General features: G+C 46.4%; 3 protein-coding genes across 3 annotated transcripts; 2 read left to right on the top strand and 1 right to left on the bottom strand.

Moving 5' to 3' along the window:
- Window positions 1–334: 334 nt before the first annotated feature.
- Window positions 335–5,344, bottom strand: PEX2_058320 (uncharacterized protein; the record flags this gene model as incomplete). Its single annotated transcript, XM_016743106.1, has 12 exons — window positions 335–528; window positions 592–801; window positions 853–1,343; window positions 1,399–1,548; window positions 1,595–1,787; window positions 1,846–2,319; window positions 2,371–2,967; window positions 3,351–3,479; window positions 3,539–4,126; window positions 4,207–4,902; window positions 4,988–5,124; window positions 5,184–5,344. 12 exons carry the CDS (start codon window positions 5,342–5,344, stop codon window positions 335–337), a joined length of 4,020 nt encoding a protein of 1,339 aa, XP_016595828.1.
- A 1,413-nt stretch (window positions 5,345–6,757) lies between these two features.
- Window positions 6,758–9,069, top strand: PEX2_058310 (putative arsenite efflux transporter ArsB-like; the record flags this gene model as incomplete). The annotated part of the gene is made up of 3 exons (XM_016743105.1): window positions 6,758–6,833; window positions 6,895–8,636; window positions 8,722–9,069. The coding sequence occupies 3 exons, from the start codon at window positions 6,758–6,760 to the stop codon at window positions 9,067–9,069; spliced, it is 2,166 nt and encodes a 721-aa protein (XP_016595827.1).
- A 4,089-nt stretch (window positions 9,070–13,158) lies between these two features.
- On the top strand, window positions 13,159–13,641 carry PEX2_058300 (uncharacterized protein; the record flags this gene model as incomplete). The annotated part of the gene is made up of 1 exon (XM_016743104.1): window positions 13,159–13,641. One exon carries the CDS (start codon window positions 13,159–13,161, stop codon window positions 13,639–13,641), a length of 483 nt encoding a protein of 160 aa, XP_016595826.1.

Genomic DNA, 13,641 nt, shown 5'->3' with positions numbered 1-13,641 from the left:
TGAGACACTTAACTCTGGACAGTACTAACTACCCAAGCTAATATTTGAAAATCTTTGCCATTCAAACGGCTTTTCTTTCTATCGATGCTTTCATCGTAGCTATATATATCCCCATAACATGGAACTCGACTCCCCATGTGAGGGGCGCAGCAATTAATAATAAAAAAAAACAAATTTCCGCTCTATGCTCTTTGTATCTTTCGCATAATCCACTACAGGTGATGTGCATAATGAAAAAACCACCAGGTGCCGGGCAAGAGTAGGTTGGAGAGAACCATAGCAATACCAGCTGCCATGGAATATAATATTGGTACATAATTAACACTTCCAGAGATCAAGCAGTAAAGGCTGAATCGGGATCTACGGGAATAAGTCCCTGACGATCCATCATCGCAACAAGATCCCCATCCATCATGAACTCGCCAAGCTCCATACCGAATGGCGAGAAATTGAAGTCGTCCCCTGTGAGGCCTGCTCGATTACCATGGAGAACGGGAAGGGTTGTAATTGAGGCATCAAAATTCGTTTCTGATACACACACTAATGTTAGTATAATCCCAGGAGCATGGAAAAGACGAAATAGAGACTGACCATGATCATTCAAGACCTTGCTGAATTGTTCCAAGTAATACCGACATCTATCAATCAACCGGTTTCTTTCATCGAGCCTGGAAAGTGCTGCTACTGCGCGACCGGGATAATGTCTGGCTTTGCTTGTTTGATCTGTCATTGGGGAGCTTGTTAGGTTGGTATCACGGTAGATCCAAACCACTCCAATGAGGACCAGTGCCGCGTTGAAAGCTATGGAATTGTCAGCATCCAAAACTTCAGAGCGAGAAATTGGGAACATACTATAGTATAATGAGAACCACCAAGCCCCTAAGAGGCTGTGCTTCCATCCAGGTTCTGATACCATGTGATGTACGATATCAATGATCTCCATCGCGGAATCAGCGCATATATGTAAGCTGTTCATACCAATCTGTTGCAACAATCTCATATCTTGAGGATCGCGATCAGGGGACCTGCTTGCGGTGATGAATTTGACCAGTATTGGGCGATGGAGTAACACTCGAAGATTAAGATATCTCAAGGTCAGGATGACTTGAAACTTCAACGAGAGATATTGGGAATTAGATGACATCTGATCATGAGGCAGATTCGCAATGCTAGCCGAAGATATGAGTTGTAATGGATGGGCAAGCGACCGTTCCCAGGAGAACAACTGCTGTTCTAAGCCGAAGATATGGGCCACAGTTTCGCTGACTGGCAATGGGCCGTCGCAGCCGATGTTTTGGCCATAGAGAAGCTCTAGGACGTTCCAAAGCTGTTTATAAAGTCCACTTCGATATATATTAGGAAATAGGACTTCTATGGGTGTCGAGCTGAACCACTTACATCGTTGAGTTGAAGAATACAACGCTCAAGGCCGCTGGATCTTCATCCGCAGGTCCTGTTGAATCTTCAAATTCCCGTTTCATGGGCAGCTCGAGCTTGACGTAGCTATCTGGAATAGCTGCCGGTCTGCCAAAAGTCATGCTCAAAGTTCTACATTGTCAGCATATGCTCGGTCTTCAGAGACTTAGCCACTTACCGGTCTAAAACCACACAGCCGTACCAAGTCCGCTTTCGCATCTCCTGCTCCATAGGAGAAAATAGTTTAGATGCATGCCGTGAATGTAATCCAAGCTGAAGAGCGGCTTTGACGGCTAATCCATGGACGGTCCATGCTTGTATTGACTTTTGCGTGCCTTGGAGGTACTGGCCCATCAGGAGCAAATATTGAACTGAGGAAACACAGTCAGGAAAACCTTTCGAAAGAAACAAAATTCAAGAGCTACTTACCCACTTCTAGGGTTGTCCCTCGCAGGATTTCACTCCCACACAAGCCAACGCCACGCTGATAAAAGACATCCGATTCTTTGATCCGAGCATCTGCACTCGCACTTCCAGGAATTGCAGCAATAGTAGCCATAGCCAGAACCATGTTTAACAAGCCGAGCCAAGTTCTCCTTACCCGACTGAAGTTCTCCCGTACCATCTGGTGATATATGTCCAGGAAGAAGGGCGGGTATATGTACGGAAATAGCAAGCCCGTGTTAGAGAAGTAGCGTTGGATGAGCTCCAAAGTGTTTGCCTGCGGCGGTAATGCAAATATGTTCACTTGTATGCGCTGATCTTGCCCTCTCTGACGTGGAGGTGATGATGGCCTCGATGCATTCACGAAGCCACCCTCAGCGGCGCCAGGTGAAGGGAAATACCCCGGCTGAACAATAGCGCTCGACAAATGCCGAAGAAATGCAATATTTGAAGAAGGGCCTAGTAAGTCTTTAGCAATCTAGAACTCGTTTATCAAGTGGATACACTTACCAAAGAACCCGGAATCCTCCTCATCCTCAAAAATCACTGCACCCATACCGTCGACTGAATCCTCCGTCCCAATCAAATTAGGCATCGGTGTAGCAATTCTCGCATCACCCTGACTCTCCCCAACATTATGACCAGAGATAGCAGACCCCCTTTTCCTGTCCTTTTCGGGCCCACGATCAACCCTTTTCGCCAACCCATCCAAATCACCCCTAACAGCTCCAAAAGACTCCTCAAGCCTCTTTACCCTATCTTCAAGCCCATGCAGATAATCTTTCTGTACAATGAGATTAGTGGCCGCTGGCGGTGGCGTGTAAACACATTCAAATCCTAAATCCTGACATAGCGAGCAGCTGGGCCGTTTGCCGTCACATCGGGATTTGCGGGTTCGGCATGCATCACAGGCGACGGCTACACGGCGCCGTTTGGAGGGCCGCCCGTTAGGTGTTTCGTTATCCGGTGAATTTGATGCCATTTGATAGTATCGTACGATTATCGTCGGATCAGGGGCTGCCGGGATGGAACTCTTTCTGGGGTTGTGTCGGGCGGGGGTAGACCGGATGGCTATCCGGTGTTGCCGCGGTGTGGATAACACCAGTTCTGGAGGACCGTGGTAATGGATTTCATTTCATAATTATCTCGATTTTTTCTGATAGATTTCTCAATCTGATTGGGCATATTTCTTCTTTCTGCTCATTACTTGCGAGATACTTGCGAGATATAACTATTAGAAAAGAGCGGGAAAAGGGCACAGACCGCTTGTTTCATGAAAGTGTCATGATATGAAGCAAACTTGTATATTTACACCGTGTAGTATATACATCGTTTAATCCAACAAATATTCCCAGAACATAATCAAGTCATGCAATCATAAAGCGGACTAGCCGCATCCTAGTAAAACACGCGCCATTGGAAACACCAGATCCCCATAGATAAAACAATCAATTACTGTCATGGGCGGATACCACTATCTCCGGCGGTACCTGAAGCCCCGGTGATGAAGCTGTGGGGCTGACCTCCGAAATAGATGGTGCTCTGCTTCGCGAGGTCGACGTTATATCGAACGGACTCAACTGTCGTTGCCAACCCGCGGACGCGGACGCAGGAGGACACTGCAAGGTTGATGTCTCAAAAATCCCTCCGCTTGGGAGCGAATTCGAGTGAGTCTGACGGGATCTTGGCCGTGAGACAGCTGGGGTAGGCACTGAACGCCGCGTTGGACTCCGGGGCCTCCTTGAGCTGCCTTCGCCATTGTCTACGGAGCCCCTGCTGCTCCCAGCTCTTGATCGGTTATCAGGTGTAGAAGACCTTTTGTATTTGTCTATTTGTTTTTGGAGATCTGAGTTTTTGTATCTCTCTCCTGGTGTCTCCGGGTAAGTTGTTTTCGCTTCGGGTTTGAACCCCGTTTTCTCGATTTGGTTGTGAGCTTTGGTGGTCATAAAGTCACTTGCTGCATTGAATAAGCGGGCAACCTTCCGTCTTCCTAGATCGGGCTGGGTGATATTGGTTTGGTTGGTAGTATGGCGGCGTATGGCTTTCAGTTCCATATCGAGGTCCTGTCTCTCGGCACTTGTTCTAGAGTCTCGTCGAGAACTGCTTCCGGTGTCTGAAACAGCACAGTCACAATTTTGGCATTTCCCCACAATAATCTCTTGTTGCTGTCCATCTTCTTTTTCTGCGGCTTTCATATCCGCAGAGAGAAGCAGATACAGTGATCCTAATGCAGCGAGTGCTGTACCAACGATTGGCGCCCATTGACCTAAGCATTTGTCTGTTAGTAGCTTTACGGTGCTTGGGTTTTTAATCGCCAGAGTTGGATAAGGGATAGCATTTACTTACCAATACTTTGTATAGGCTCTGTTTGGTACCTCAGTGGCGTACTCCAGAAGTTCATTTCCCCTTTAACGAGGATTCCCAGCACTGCAGCAGCAAACACTGGTATCTCAATGAGAGCCAGCCATTTGCTTATCTTGTTGGTGATTCCAGTCATATGGTTGATAGTAGCTCCGTTGGTTCCCAGAATGAGATCGTCTGGCTTCTGCTTAGGTTTTCCAGTCGAGAACTTCTCCCAGTTATCATCCAGAATTTTGATCCACATAGATACCAACGACAGGATGGCAGGAATGCAGCATGCAGCCGCAATGAGCGTCGTAGCATTGAATGTCAGCTCATGAGGCACTGGAATCACGTAGATATTGTCGGCTGCGTCCAGTCGCAACGGTGAGAATGGCCCATCATCCGTATTACAAACAATGCTACAGTTGGAGCCATATTGAAATACACCACCTTTTGCGCCCCCTGTTGAGGCCCAGAAAATACTTGCCGGGTCGTCACCTGGGCAAATAGTGGGGTTGAGGCGCATGAATTCCACAATCAAGCTTACTAGCCCGACTAGGAGAAGGACTGTCCACAAGAATATGATATCACGGCCGGGATTATTGAAGTAGGTCCGTGACAGCCTAACGGTCGCTGGGGCGGTTAATATGCCGATTGCGCATAGCTGGAATGCCCCATAGACATCCATATCGATAGCGCCTATCGAATATTAGATTTTTGATCACTTCGGTGGTAGTAGCCGGGCGGGAAACATCAATTGTGATAAAGGGGTCGTTAGACTCACCGTCGACATGAAGCGCAGCAAGCACAATCCCATGAAGAGCCGCAATAGCGGGGAAAAGTAACACAGCGGCCAGACAAGCGTTCCGAATCCATTCTACTTTGCGAGCGACCACACAGGCTGCAATCAAGATATAGTATCTGAGGTGTGTGTTAGTATATCATTGTAACACTGCCTGTCTCTCTGCAGGGAAACCCACAGGAATCGGGTGCCCGGGCCATATTGACCGGAAACCGGCCAGGCGCAGACAACCTCGAGTTGTGAGGAACTTGCAGCCGCAGTCACATTAGGGGGCGATGCAGTAGCACGATGCACGATAGCATGCTCTAGAAATGAGGCAATAAAGGGAATTGCTGGCATTGCATGTTATCTGCCTCCGGTGACGGTGACTTTTGGATAAAGTAACAGAAAAGGCATATATTAATATGTTGTTCCCTAATCTTGACAGTGACTTAATGCGGCTCGACGCGATATCATAAGAAATAGGGAAAGAAACCAGGGAGCTTCCGGGCCGTCTTATTCACGCAGCGCTATCCCCCAGATTGACCATAATCAACAGAGCGAATAGGGCACCGCACCCAGGGTACGAGTTATTTTGTCAGCAACAGCCTCATCTTGGATTTTAGAGCCTCGGTCAAGCTGGGATTGGGTCACCCAAGGAAGAGCCTTTATCGTTAAGCTCTAGCGCTCGGAGCGACAAGTGCCCCGTGATATTGATTTGGGCGGGCGCAGCAACCCGGGCGTGAATACGAGATGGGGCGATACCAGCTCCCGCTGATTGGCAAGTTGGGTCCCATGTCTGCATATCGCGCAGTGGCTGTGTCGGTGGATTTATCAGTGTTCCGAGCAATCGAAGCTATGATTTAGGAGAAGTAGGAGAAGTAAGAAATATTTAATGATTCAACGGGTCGCGAGAAGTGGGAGGAAGGCTGGGACTGATATTGCCCGAACCATGGATCGGCCAAGTAAAACCAACATTAAAGTGACGGTCAACCTTCCATGTGCAGACACTGCGGGGTTTCCATCCTATTTCCAATAGTCTCTTGACTTCAAGTATTGGCATTTCTTGTCATCTAATACAAGCTAATCAGATATGTCCTCTGTGTCCCGTGCATGTCTTACCCTTTTTTGATTGCTCTTTGGCCTGAGGCTCAGACCTTCAGACCTTGAGGCGAAAATTTCTCTCCTATCCCGGCTCGTGCTTCGCAACGTTCCACTAGCGTTGAAGAAAGTGATTTACTTTGTACTTCGCCTGGATTTTAGTGCAACTTTAATAAAGCCCATCCTTGATCCACAAACCCGCTTCTAAAACGGAGATATTCCACAGCCTCCCACACCTTGACAGGGTCTTCATTAGCAGCTGGGCTCCCACTTGTGCCCGGCGTAGGTCACAATAATTTGACTTTTCCGATGGGATTATGAGGGGCAGCTCACTGGATCTCCCCACATTCTTGACAATTTCTTGACTTCCCTGGCATTCAAGCACAACCCGCGGACAAGATTTCTCCTTATCCTCGATTGCCAAAAAACAAGAAAGATCGCCATATTTGTCGCTGAAATTTCTACAGAATTTTTGCACGAGGATAATGTGTCTGCAATAAAAAGAAGAGTTCGATCTTGATATGCAAATTTCTTTTTTCGCATTCCGGTATTTTGTCACCATGTCTGACTGCGCCTGAAGCATGAGAGAGAGGCTGACTTGGTACCTGACAACCACAGCTATTATCCAGTGCATATTCTTGAAGTGAACCTTGGAAAGAGCAAATATTCAAAATGGACGACGAACTAGATACCTCGAAAATCAAAAGCTGGCGATCAATCATTACCCTAATAATTTTTGTTATTACTAGTAAGTGTGGCTAGGCCTTCAATGTGAAATTGAGACTAACTTGTACTTTTTTGCGATGCAGATATCATTGTCCTTTTCCCATTTCATATCCCTCTATACTTGCCTCGATGGATCACCAACGGGCTTCTGAACCTATTGAGTGCCATGCGCATAATACCTCACCGGACGCACCCTCGACGCGATGACAAGCAACCCGTTTTAGTGAAATTTAGCTTTCCATTGAACTTTATCACGGCGCCGTTGATAGCGGACCTTTTCCTTCTCGCTATTTTGGCTATTGGCCGAAAAGAGGTACATGATGGAATAGTGGGAGCAGACAACATTAACCCCATTGATATCATGGTCTTCTTCCTCACACTCGCCTACATTGCCATCTCAATCGATGCCTCTGGCCTCATCAGATACCTGGCCTTCAAGGTCCTCCAAAAGGCAGGCAAGGTCGGTCACCGACTATTCTTTTACCTGTTTGTCTTCTTTTTCGGCCTCGGTAGCTTCATCGGAAACGACCCGATCATTCTATCCGGTACAGCGTTCCTGGCGTACATGACCCGTGTATCAAGCAATATCGTTCACCCCAGAGCCTGGATCCACAGCCAGTTTGCCATAGCCAACATCGCCTCCGCGATTCTTGTCTCCTCAAACCCCACCAACCTGGTCCTCGCTGGCGCCTTCCAGATCAAGTTCATTGTCTACACAGCCAACATGATCGTTCCCGTAGTTGTGACGGCAATCGTCCTTTTCCCATTCCTGCTATATATCATTTTTGCCGACGAATCTCTTATTCCTCTCTCCATCACAATGCATGAGCTGTCTGAGGCCCAAAAGAAAAAACCACCCGTGAACCCCAACATCCCTCATGCCAGAGGAAGCGCCGAAGAGAAAGAGGAAGCTGATGATAAGGAGGGAAAGCAACTTTCACTAGAAGAGATAATGAACCCATTCTTAGACAAAAAGGGTGCATCTTTCGGGGGGCTCATCATGGCTGCCACGCTTATCACCCTCCTAGCAATCAATGCGTCGGGCAAAGAGCATCCCGTTTTCTGGGTCACATTGCCCGCTGCTTTCGTCATGTTCTGCTGGGATCTCGCATTTGGTTGGCTCCATCGCCACGACACCCGTGAGATTGCTGCGAAGGGTCGACAGGATATTGAGGATGCACAGGCAGAGCGAGAAATGCGCAAGCGAGAGGAGCAGCGAGCACTACCAGAAAAGATAGACCCAGAGACTTTAGGGCCGGAGCAGTCGGAGAAATACGATGCCACAAGCCTGCGCCACCGCAGTGAGCACACCGAGGACGGCATATCACTTGAGAGCTCCAATAGTGATACCGCATCAAAGAATCCCTATTCAGAATGTGGCACTCCATTGTCAGTCTCTGCCCTCGCCGACAAGGAAAAGTTCCCCGAACTTCAGCCAACAGGCGGTGTTGCGATTGACAGCAAAAAGTTAGCTCGTGCAAGTACTCCTGAGGCACTAGACTCGAGACAAACAACCGACACGACGATAGATGAGGAGAAGCGGGGATATCCGTACCATCAGGACAACGGCCCACGCACGTTAGTCTCGCTCGCTGGTGATATTTATCACTGGTCACAAGAGACATTCCCTACAGTGACGGTTGTGGTATCCCACATGCCTTTTGCACTAGTACCCTTCGCTTTTACCATGTTTATCCTAGTGCAGGCGCTTGTCACGAAGGGCTGGGTGCCGGTATTCGCGTACGGATGGGACCACTGGGTAGAAAAGACCGGAACAGTAGGCAGTATCGGTGGAATGGGGTTCCTATCTGTGATTCTGTGTAATGTGAGTATCGACCAATCCGCTGACCACTTTTCCACTCTTCCACCCTCGTTTCGAACCCGCTAATTCGTCATCTTCCAATTATCAGTTTGCTGGCACAAACATCGGCACCACGATTCTCCTCTCGCGCGTTATCCAAGCATGGCAAAAGATCCATGAAGTCAGCGGAGTTCCAATCAGCGATCGCACATGGTGGGCCACTATCTACAGCATGGCACTCGGAGTCAACTATGGCGCATTCAGCACTGCGTTTAGTGCTTCGCTGGCTGGCCTGCTGTGGCGGGATATCTTGGCGAGAAAGCATATCCGTGTCGGCAGTCTAGAATTTGCCCGTGTCAACCTTCCTATCATTGCTATCTCCATGGCTGTTGGATGTGCAGTTCTCGCTGGAGAAGTGTATATTGTCAGAAGTGACAAACCCCACGTATTGGCTTGATTTTATGGATTGTGGGAGGCTGTTGTTTGAATTCTTTTATAGATTATGATGCTCTCGATGCTTGTTTGGGGTGGCTTTTTGTCGCACAGCAGGCAGACGATCTTACGATGTCAATGAACACTGTTTTACAGTTTAATGGAACTGTGTCTATGGGAAAGTATCTTCAACGCATGTTCTCATTGTGAAATCTCCACTTACTAGGGTGGAGTTGTGTTACATCACTTGATCGACCTTTTCACAACACTTTCGCCCTAGAGCTAATGAGAGTATATCCTTTGTAAGGGTAATAATAGTTAAAAATAAGCTTAAAACTCGTTCTAAAAAGTAAAAAGTAAATAGTCTAATAGAAATAGTATCTATCTATATATTAATATTATTGTAATATATAGTCTTTATATTTATTTACTACTATCAGAATGTTAACGTATTTCACATGCGAGCTGGCCACACAAGCGAGCTGGCCACCCCACCCAAAACGCGTTAATTAATTTAACCCTTTCTTCTTCAACTACCCACCATGCCACCAATTCGCTCCCGAAGCTCTAGAAATTCAACAGAGCAAGAGGGTAGGATCTTACTAGCAATCCAGGCTTTTAAGAATCAAGAAATCTCTTCAATTCGTGAAGTGGCGCGCCGTTTTGATGTTCCAAGATCTACCCTTTCTACCCGCCTTCATGATATACAAAACCGCGCGATTTCTCGCGCCAATTCACATAAATTGACTGCAATTGAAGAGGAATCTCTTGAAAAATGGATACTCTCTATGGATTCTCGTGGAGCTGCCCCCCGGCCCTCTATGGTACGAGAAATGGCGGATCTTCTTCTTGAAAAGCGTGGAACTACCCTGGTTCTTTCGGTCGGTGAAAATTGGGTTACGAACTTTGTTAAAAGGCGTCCTCTCCTCTCTTCCCGATTCTCGAAATGGTATAACTACGAGCGTGCGAAATGTAAAGACCCTAAAATCATTAGGGAGTGGTTTGATTTGGTTTAAAAGATAATCCTTTAATTTAGAATCGATCCTGATGATATCTATAACTTTGATAAGACCGGTTTTATTATAGGATTAATAGCTATAGCGAAGGTTATTATAAGGAGTGAATTCTACAGTCGGCGACTACTTTTATAACCTAGAAATCGTGAATAGGTGACTACAATTAAGTGTATAAATACTTTAGGTTAGGCCCTCCCTCTGTATATGATTTTTAAAGGTAAAGTCTTTCTTAAATTATAGTTTAAAGGCCTCTTAGAGAACTAGCGTTTTGAAGTTAGTCCTAATAGCTAGACCTCTGATGAAATTAGCCTTTGTTAGCTAGAAAAGCTCTTTATTCTTAGTACTTCTTCGTATACGAAGGGAGGGTACTGGCTTCTAGTACTTAACAGCTATAGAAGTTATTTAATACCTAAATTTGATATAATTTATAAGTAAAATAAGGTAATACTAATTTATATACTAGCTTATTTATCCTATCTTTTATAACCTCTAGATATTAGTTATTTTGCGGTATTAAAACGATTGTACGGTCAGATAGTTAAAATAAAAATGCGGAATGGGATTAACTATATTGATAAGCTTAACTTCCTTAAAGCCTACCCCTTTGTACGAATTGAAGCTTTTAAATCGGAGACGATTAAAAATAGCTTTAGGGCAGCTGGTTTAGTCCCTTTTAAACCAGAGAGAGTGATTTCTAAGCTTGATATTCGGCTTCGAACCCTAACCCCCCTAGCCAGCCGGGGTAGTGAATCAAGCCGGAATTTTACCCCGAAAACCCCCTTTACAGAGAAAGAACTACGTCGTCAGGCTTTATCAATCAAAGCTTTACTTCGTAAAAGATCTCGAAGCCCGCCTAGCCCGTCAAATCGTGCATTAAACCAGCTTGTAAAAGGCTTCCGTCTTACAATGCAAGGTGCTATCTTACTCGCCAAAGAAAACAAGGAATTACGCGCCGCCAACGAGAAGCAGAAGCAAAAGCGTACTAGATCCCGGAGGCAGATACCCGCTGAAGAAGGCCTCTCAGTTCTTGAAGCTTCTATATTAATTGGGCAGCAACAGGAAGCAACTCAGGCACCTCCCCCCGGCCCCGGCATACCTGGAGAATCGGCTATTCAGCCACGTACGCGGCCCCCCCGGGGGTGTGGAATATGCAGATTGCCAGGGCATAGAAGAGAAACATGTCCAGATAGACCTTTTATTTAGTTGAATTAATTTAATGGCGTTATGGTTGAGATAAATGTATTTAAAATTGGTAGGTTGGGTGGGGTGGCCAGCTCGCTTGTGTGGCCAGCTCGCATGTGAAATACGTTAACTAATTTTATTAGTAGTAACTTATAGTTATATATAGACTGCGATATTGCCCGTCTATGGGCAATATCACAGTCTAGTTATATATCCTTTCTATTAAGTATCTCTTTTAGTGATCGGCTAGGCCCTAGCTCTGCTTTTAGTCGCATATAGCGTCCGCAGCGCTATCATATTGTCGCCCAATGAAAGCCACTGTAGAGACCCGCTCCCACAGCAAGCTAATAAGCCACTGTTACATCGGTAGAGCATCCCGCTATCCCTAGTGTGGCCAAATAAGAGACTAGGGGCAGATTAGGCAGATCGCTGCCCAACCCTTCTAATTGGAACTAGACTTATCACTTATCATTGATTGGGGAGGGCTAGCGCCTGGAAACTCTTGGTCTCATGGCACCTGCACATAGCCACCCGAGAATTGAGTGGGCAGTTAGGAGCTGAAATAGCTCTGTTGCTAAGTTCTGTCTTTCCCGAGTTGTTATTTAAAGGGAGACCTTGCTGACCCGCGTAGAGCCTTGACAGGCGCCATGGGTGGTTGAGGCAGTGCCCGTGCATCATGGGCGATGTAGCGGTCGCAAGGCAGATTTAACAATTACTGTACTGAAATCACGCCGATCAGCTGCCCATTTCCTAGGCTCCTGCATATCAGTGAGTCTTAGGGGCGCGTAATCAAACCGTAGTGCCAAAATGATGCTTTTTCGGGCGCCTTCCATCAGCCACTAGCCTGAAAGTGCGCTACCGCTAGGTAGACTCGATTAGCTATATTAAGCTTCCTCTAAAACTTGATCTAACATCTTATTCAGGTGTATATCAATCATGAACGACACTATCACAACCTCGCGTGGCTGGGTCCCTGAGCCCGACGGGAGAGGGACGTGGGGAATTTTATCCACTTGCGTTCTCACAATCATTCTCTGTTGTTGGACATCCGTGTCTCCAAATCTGCCTGCCCAATCCGATGGCGCATTCAGAAAATGGAGATACAAATTTGATCTTGCTTGTATTGCAATACTCGGATCCGAATTCCTATTGATGCTAGCTCTGGGCCAATGGTCATCTGCGCGCTGCTCTGTTAAGGTGGGTTATAACTTAGTCATACGTCGGTGTGATGTCGAAGCTGATGGAGCAGAATTTCTATGAGGCTGGATATAAAGATTGGACTATTAAGCATGCGTTCTTTGCCGATATGGGGGGCTTTTGGATACAGCCCCCGGAAATAGATCTTTTGCCTTCATTTCCTTTGGACGCCAAGCAGCTCTATATCCTAGTCAAGGAGGGATACGTTGAATATCCCATATTGGAAGAAGAGGAAATTAAAGATAAGAGTAAAGCAGATGGACTAGCTAGGTAAGTCACGGTCTACCTTGATTGAAATTTCCTTTCTATTTATTCACCATGCTTACCTATGTAGGTTAATGACAATAGCGCAAGCCCTATGGTTCTCTTTAAACTGCATCTTTCGTTTTGCCCAGGGACTCTTTCTTACCACCCTCGAGCTCACTACCCTCTCCTTTATTCTGGTCTTTCTCGTGACATCCTACTGCTGGTATCACAAACCTATGGATATCAACAAACCAATCATATTAAAACCCAAGAAATCCCTGGCTATTATTCGGGATAATCTTGGTCAAAATTTCGGATCGAAGTGGTATGAAACACCACTCGACTTCCTCTCGCGGGATGAGTGGTTTTGTGCTCGATTTTGGAAATACTACATTCAAATCCTACACTATATACATATACCACTATTTACTCTGCCGGAGCGACGACCATATGATCGCATTCCAAGTCATTTCATGCCAAACGTGGATACCCGGGCGGAGATAATTTGTGCCCCAACAATCCTTCTCTTCAGCTCTGTGTTTCTTATTGCCTGGAATTCCACCTTTCCGTCCGCGACAGAGAAGTTACTTTGGCGTATCACTAGTGTGAATACATTGGCCTTTGCGTTGGTTGGAGGCCCTCTTTCACTATACTTTCATAGAAAAATGTTTCGGCCGGAGTTAACAAAAGCAAGGGCACAAGCTACAATGAAGCGGAAAAGAGGGTCTAAAAACAGATGGATCAGCCGTCTCGCTGCAAGGCTTAGGAATATTGATCCTGAGCTGGATCCTAACTTGGAAATCCCCCTTCGTGCTTTGATGCCAGTTTCTTTTGTCTGTGCCTTTTATTGTGTGGGTCGAGGATTTATCTTAACGGAAGACTTGATTGGACTGAGGATCATGCCGGAGAGTGCGTATCAAACTGTCTCATGGTCAAAATACTTACCGCATTGGTAA

Source organism: Penicillium expansum, assembly GCF_000769745.1.
Source record: "Penicillium expansum strain MD-8 chromosome Unknown contig190, whole genome shotgun sequence".
NCBI lineage: Eukaryota > Fungi > Ascomycota > Eurotiomycetes > Eurotiales > Aspergillaceae > Penicillium > Penicillium expansum.
This window is presented reverse-complemented; position numbering and strand designations above follow the sequence as displayed.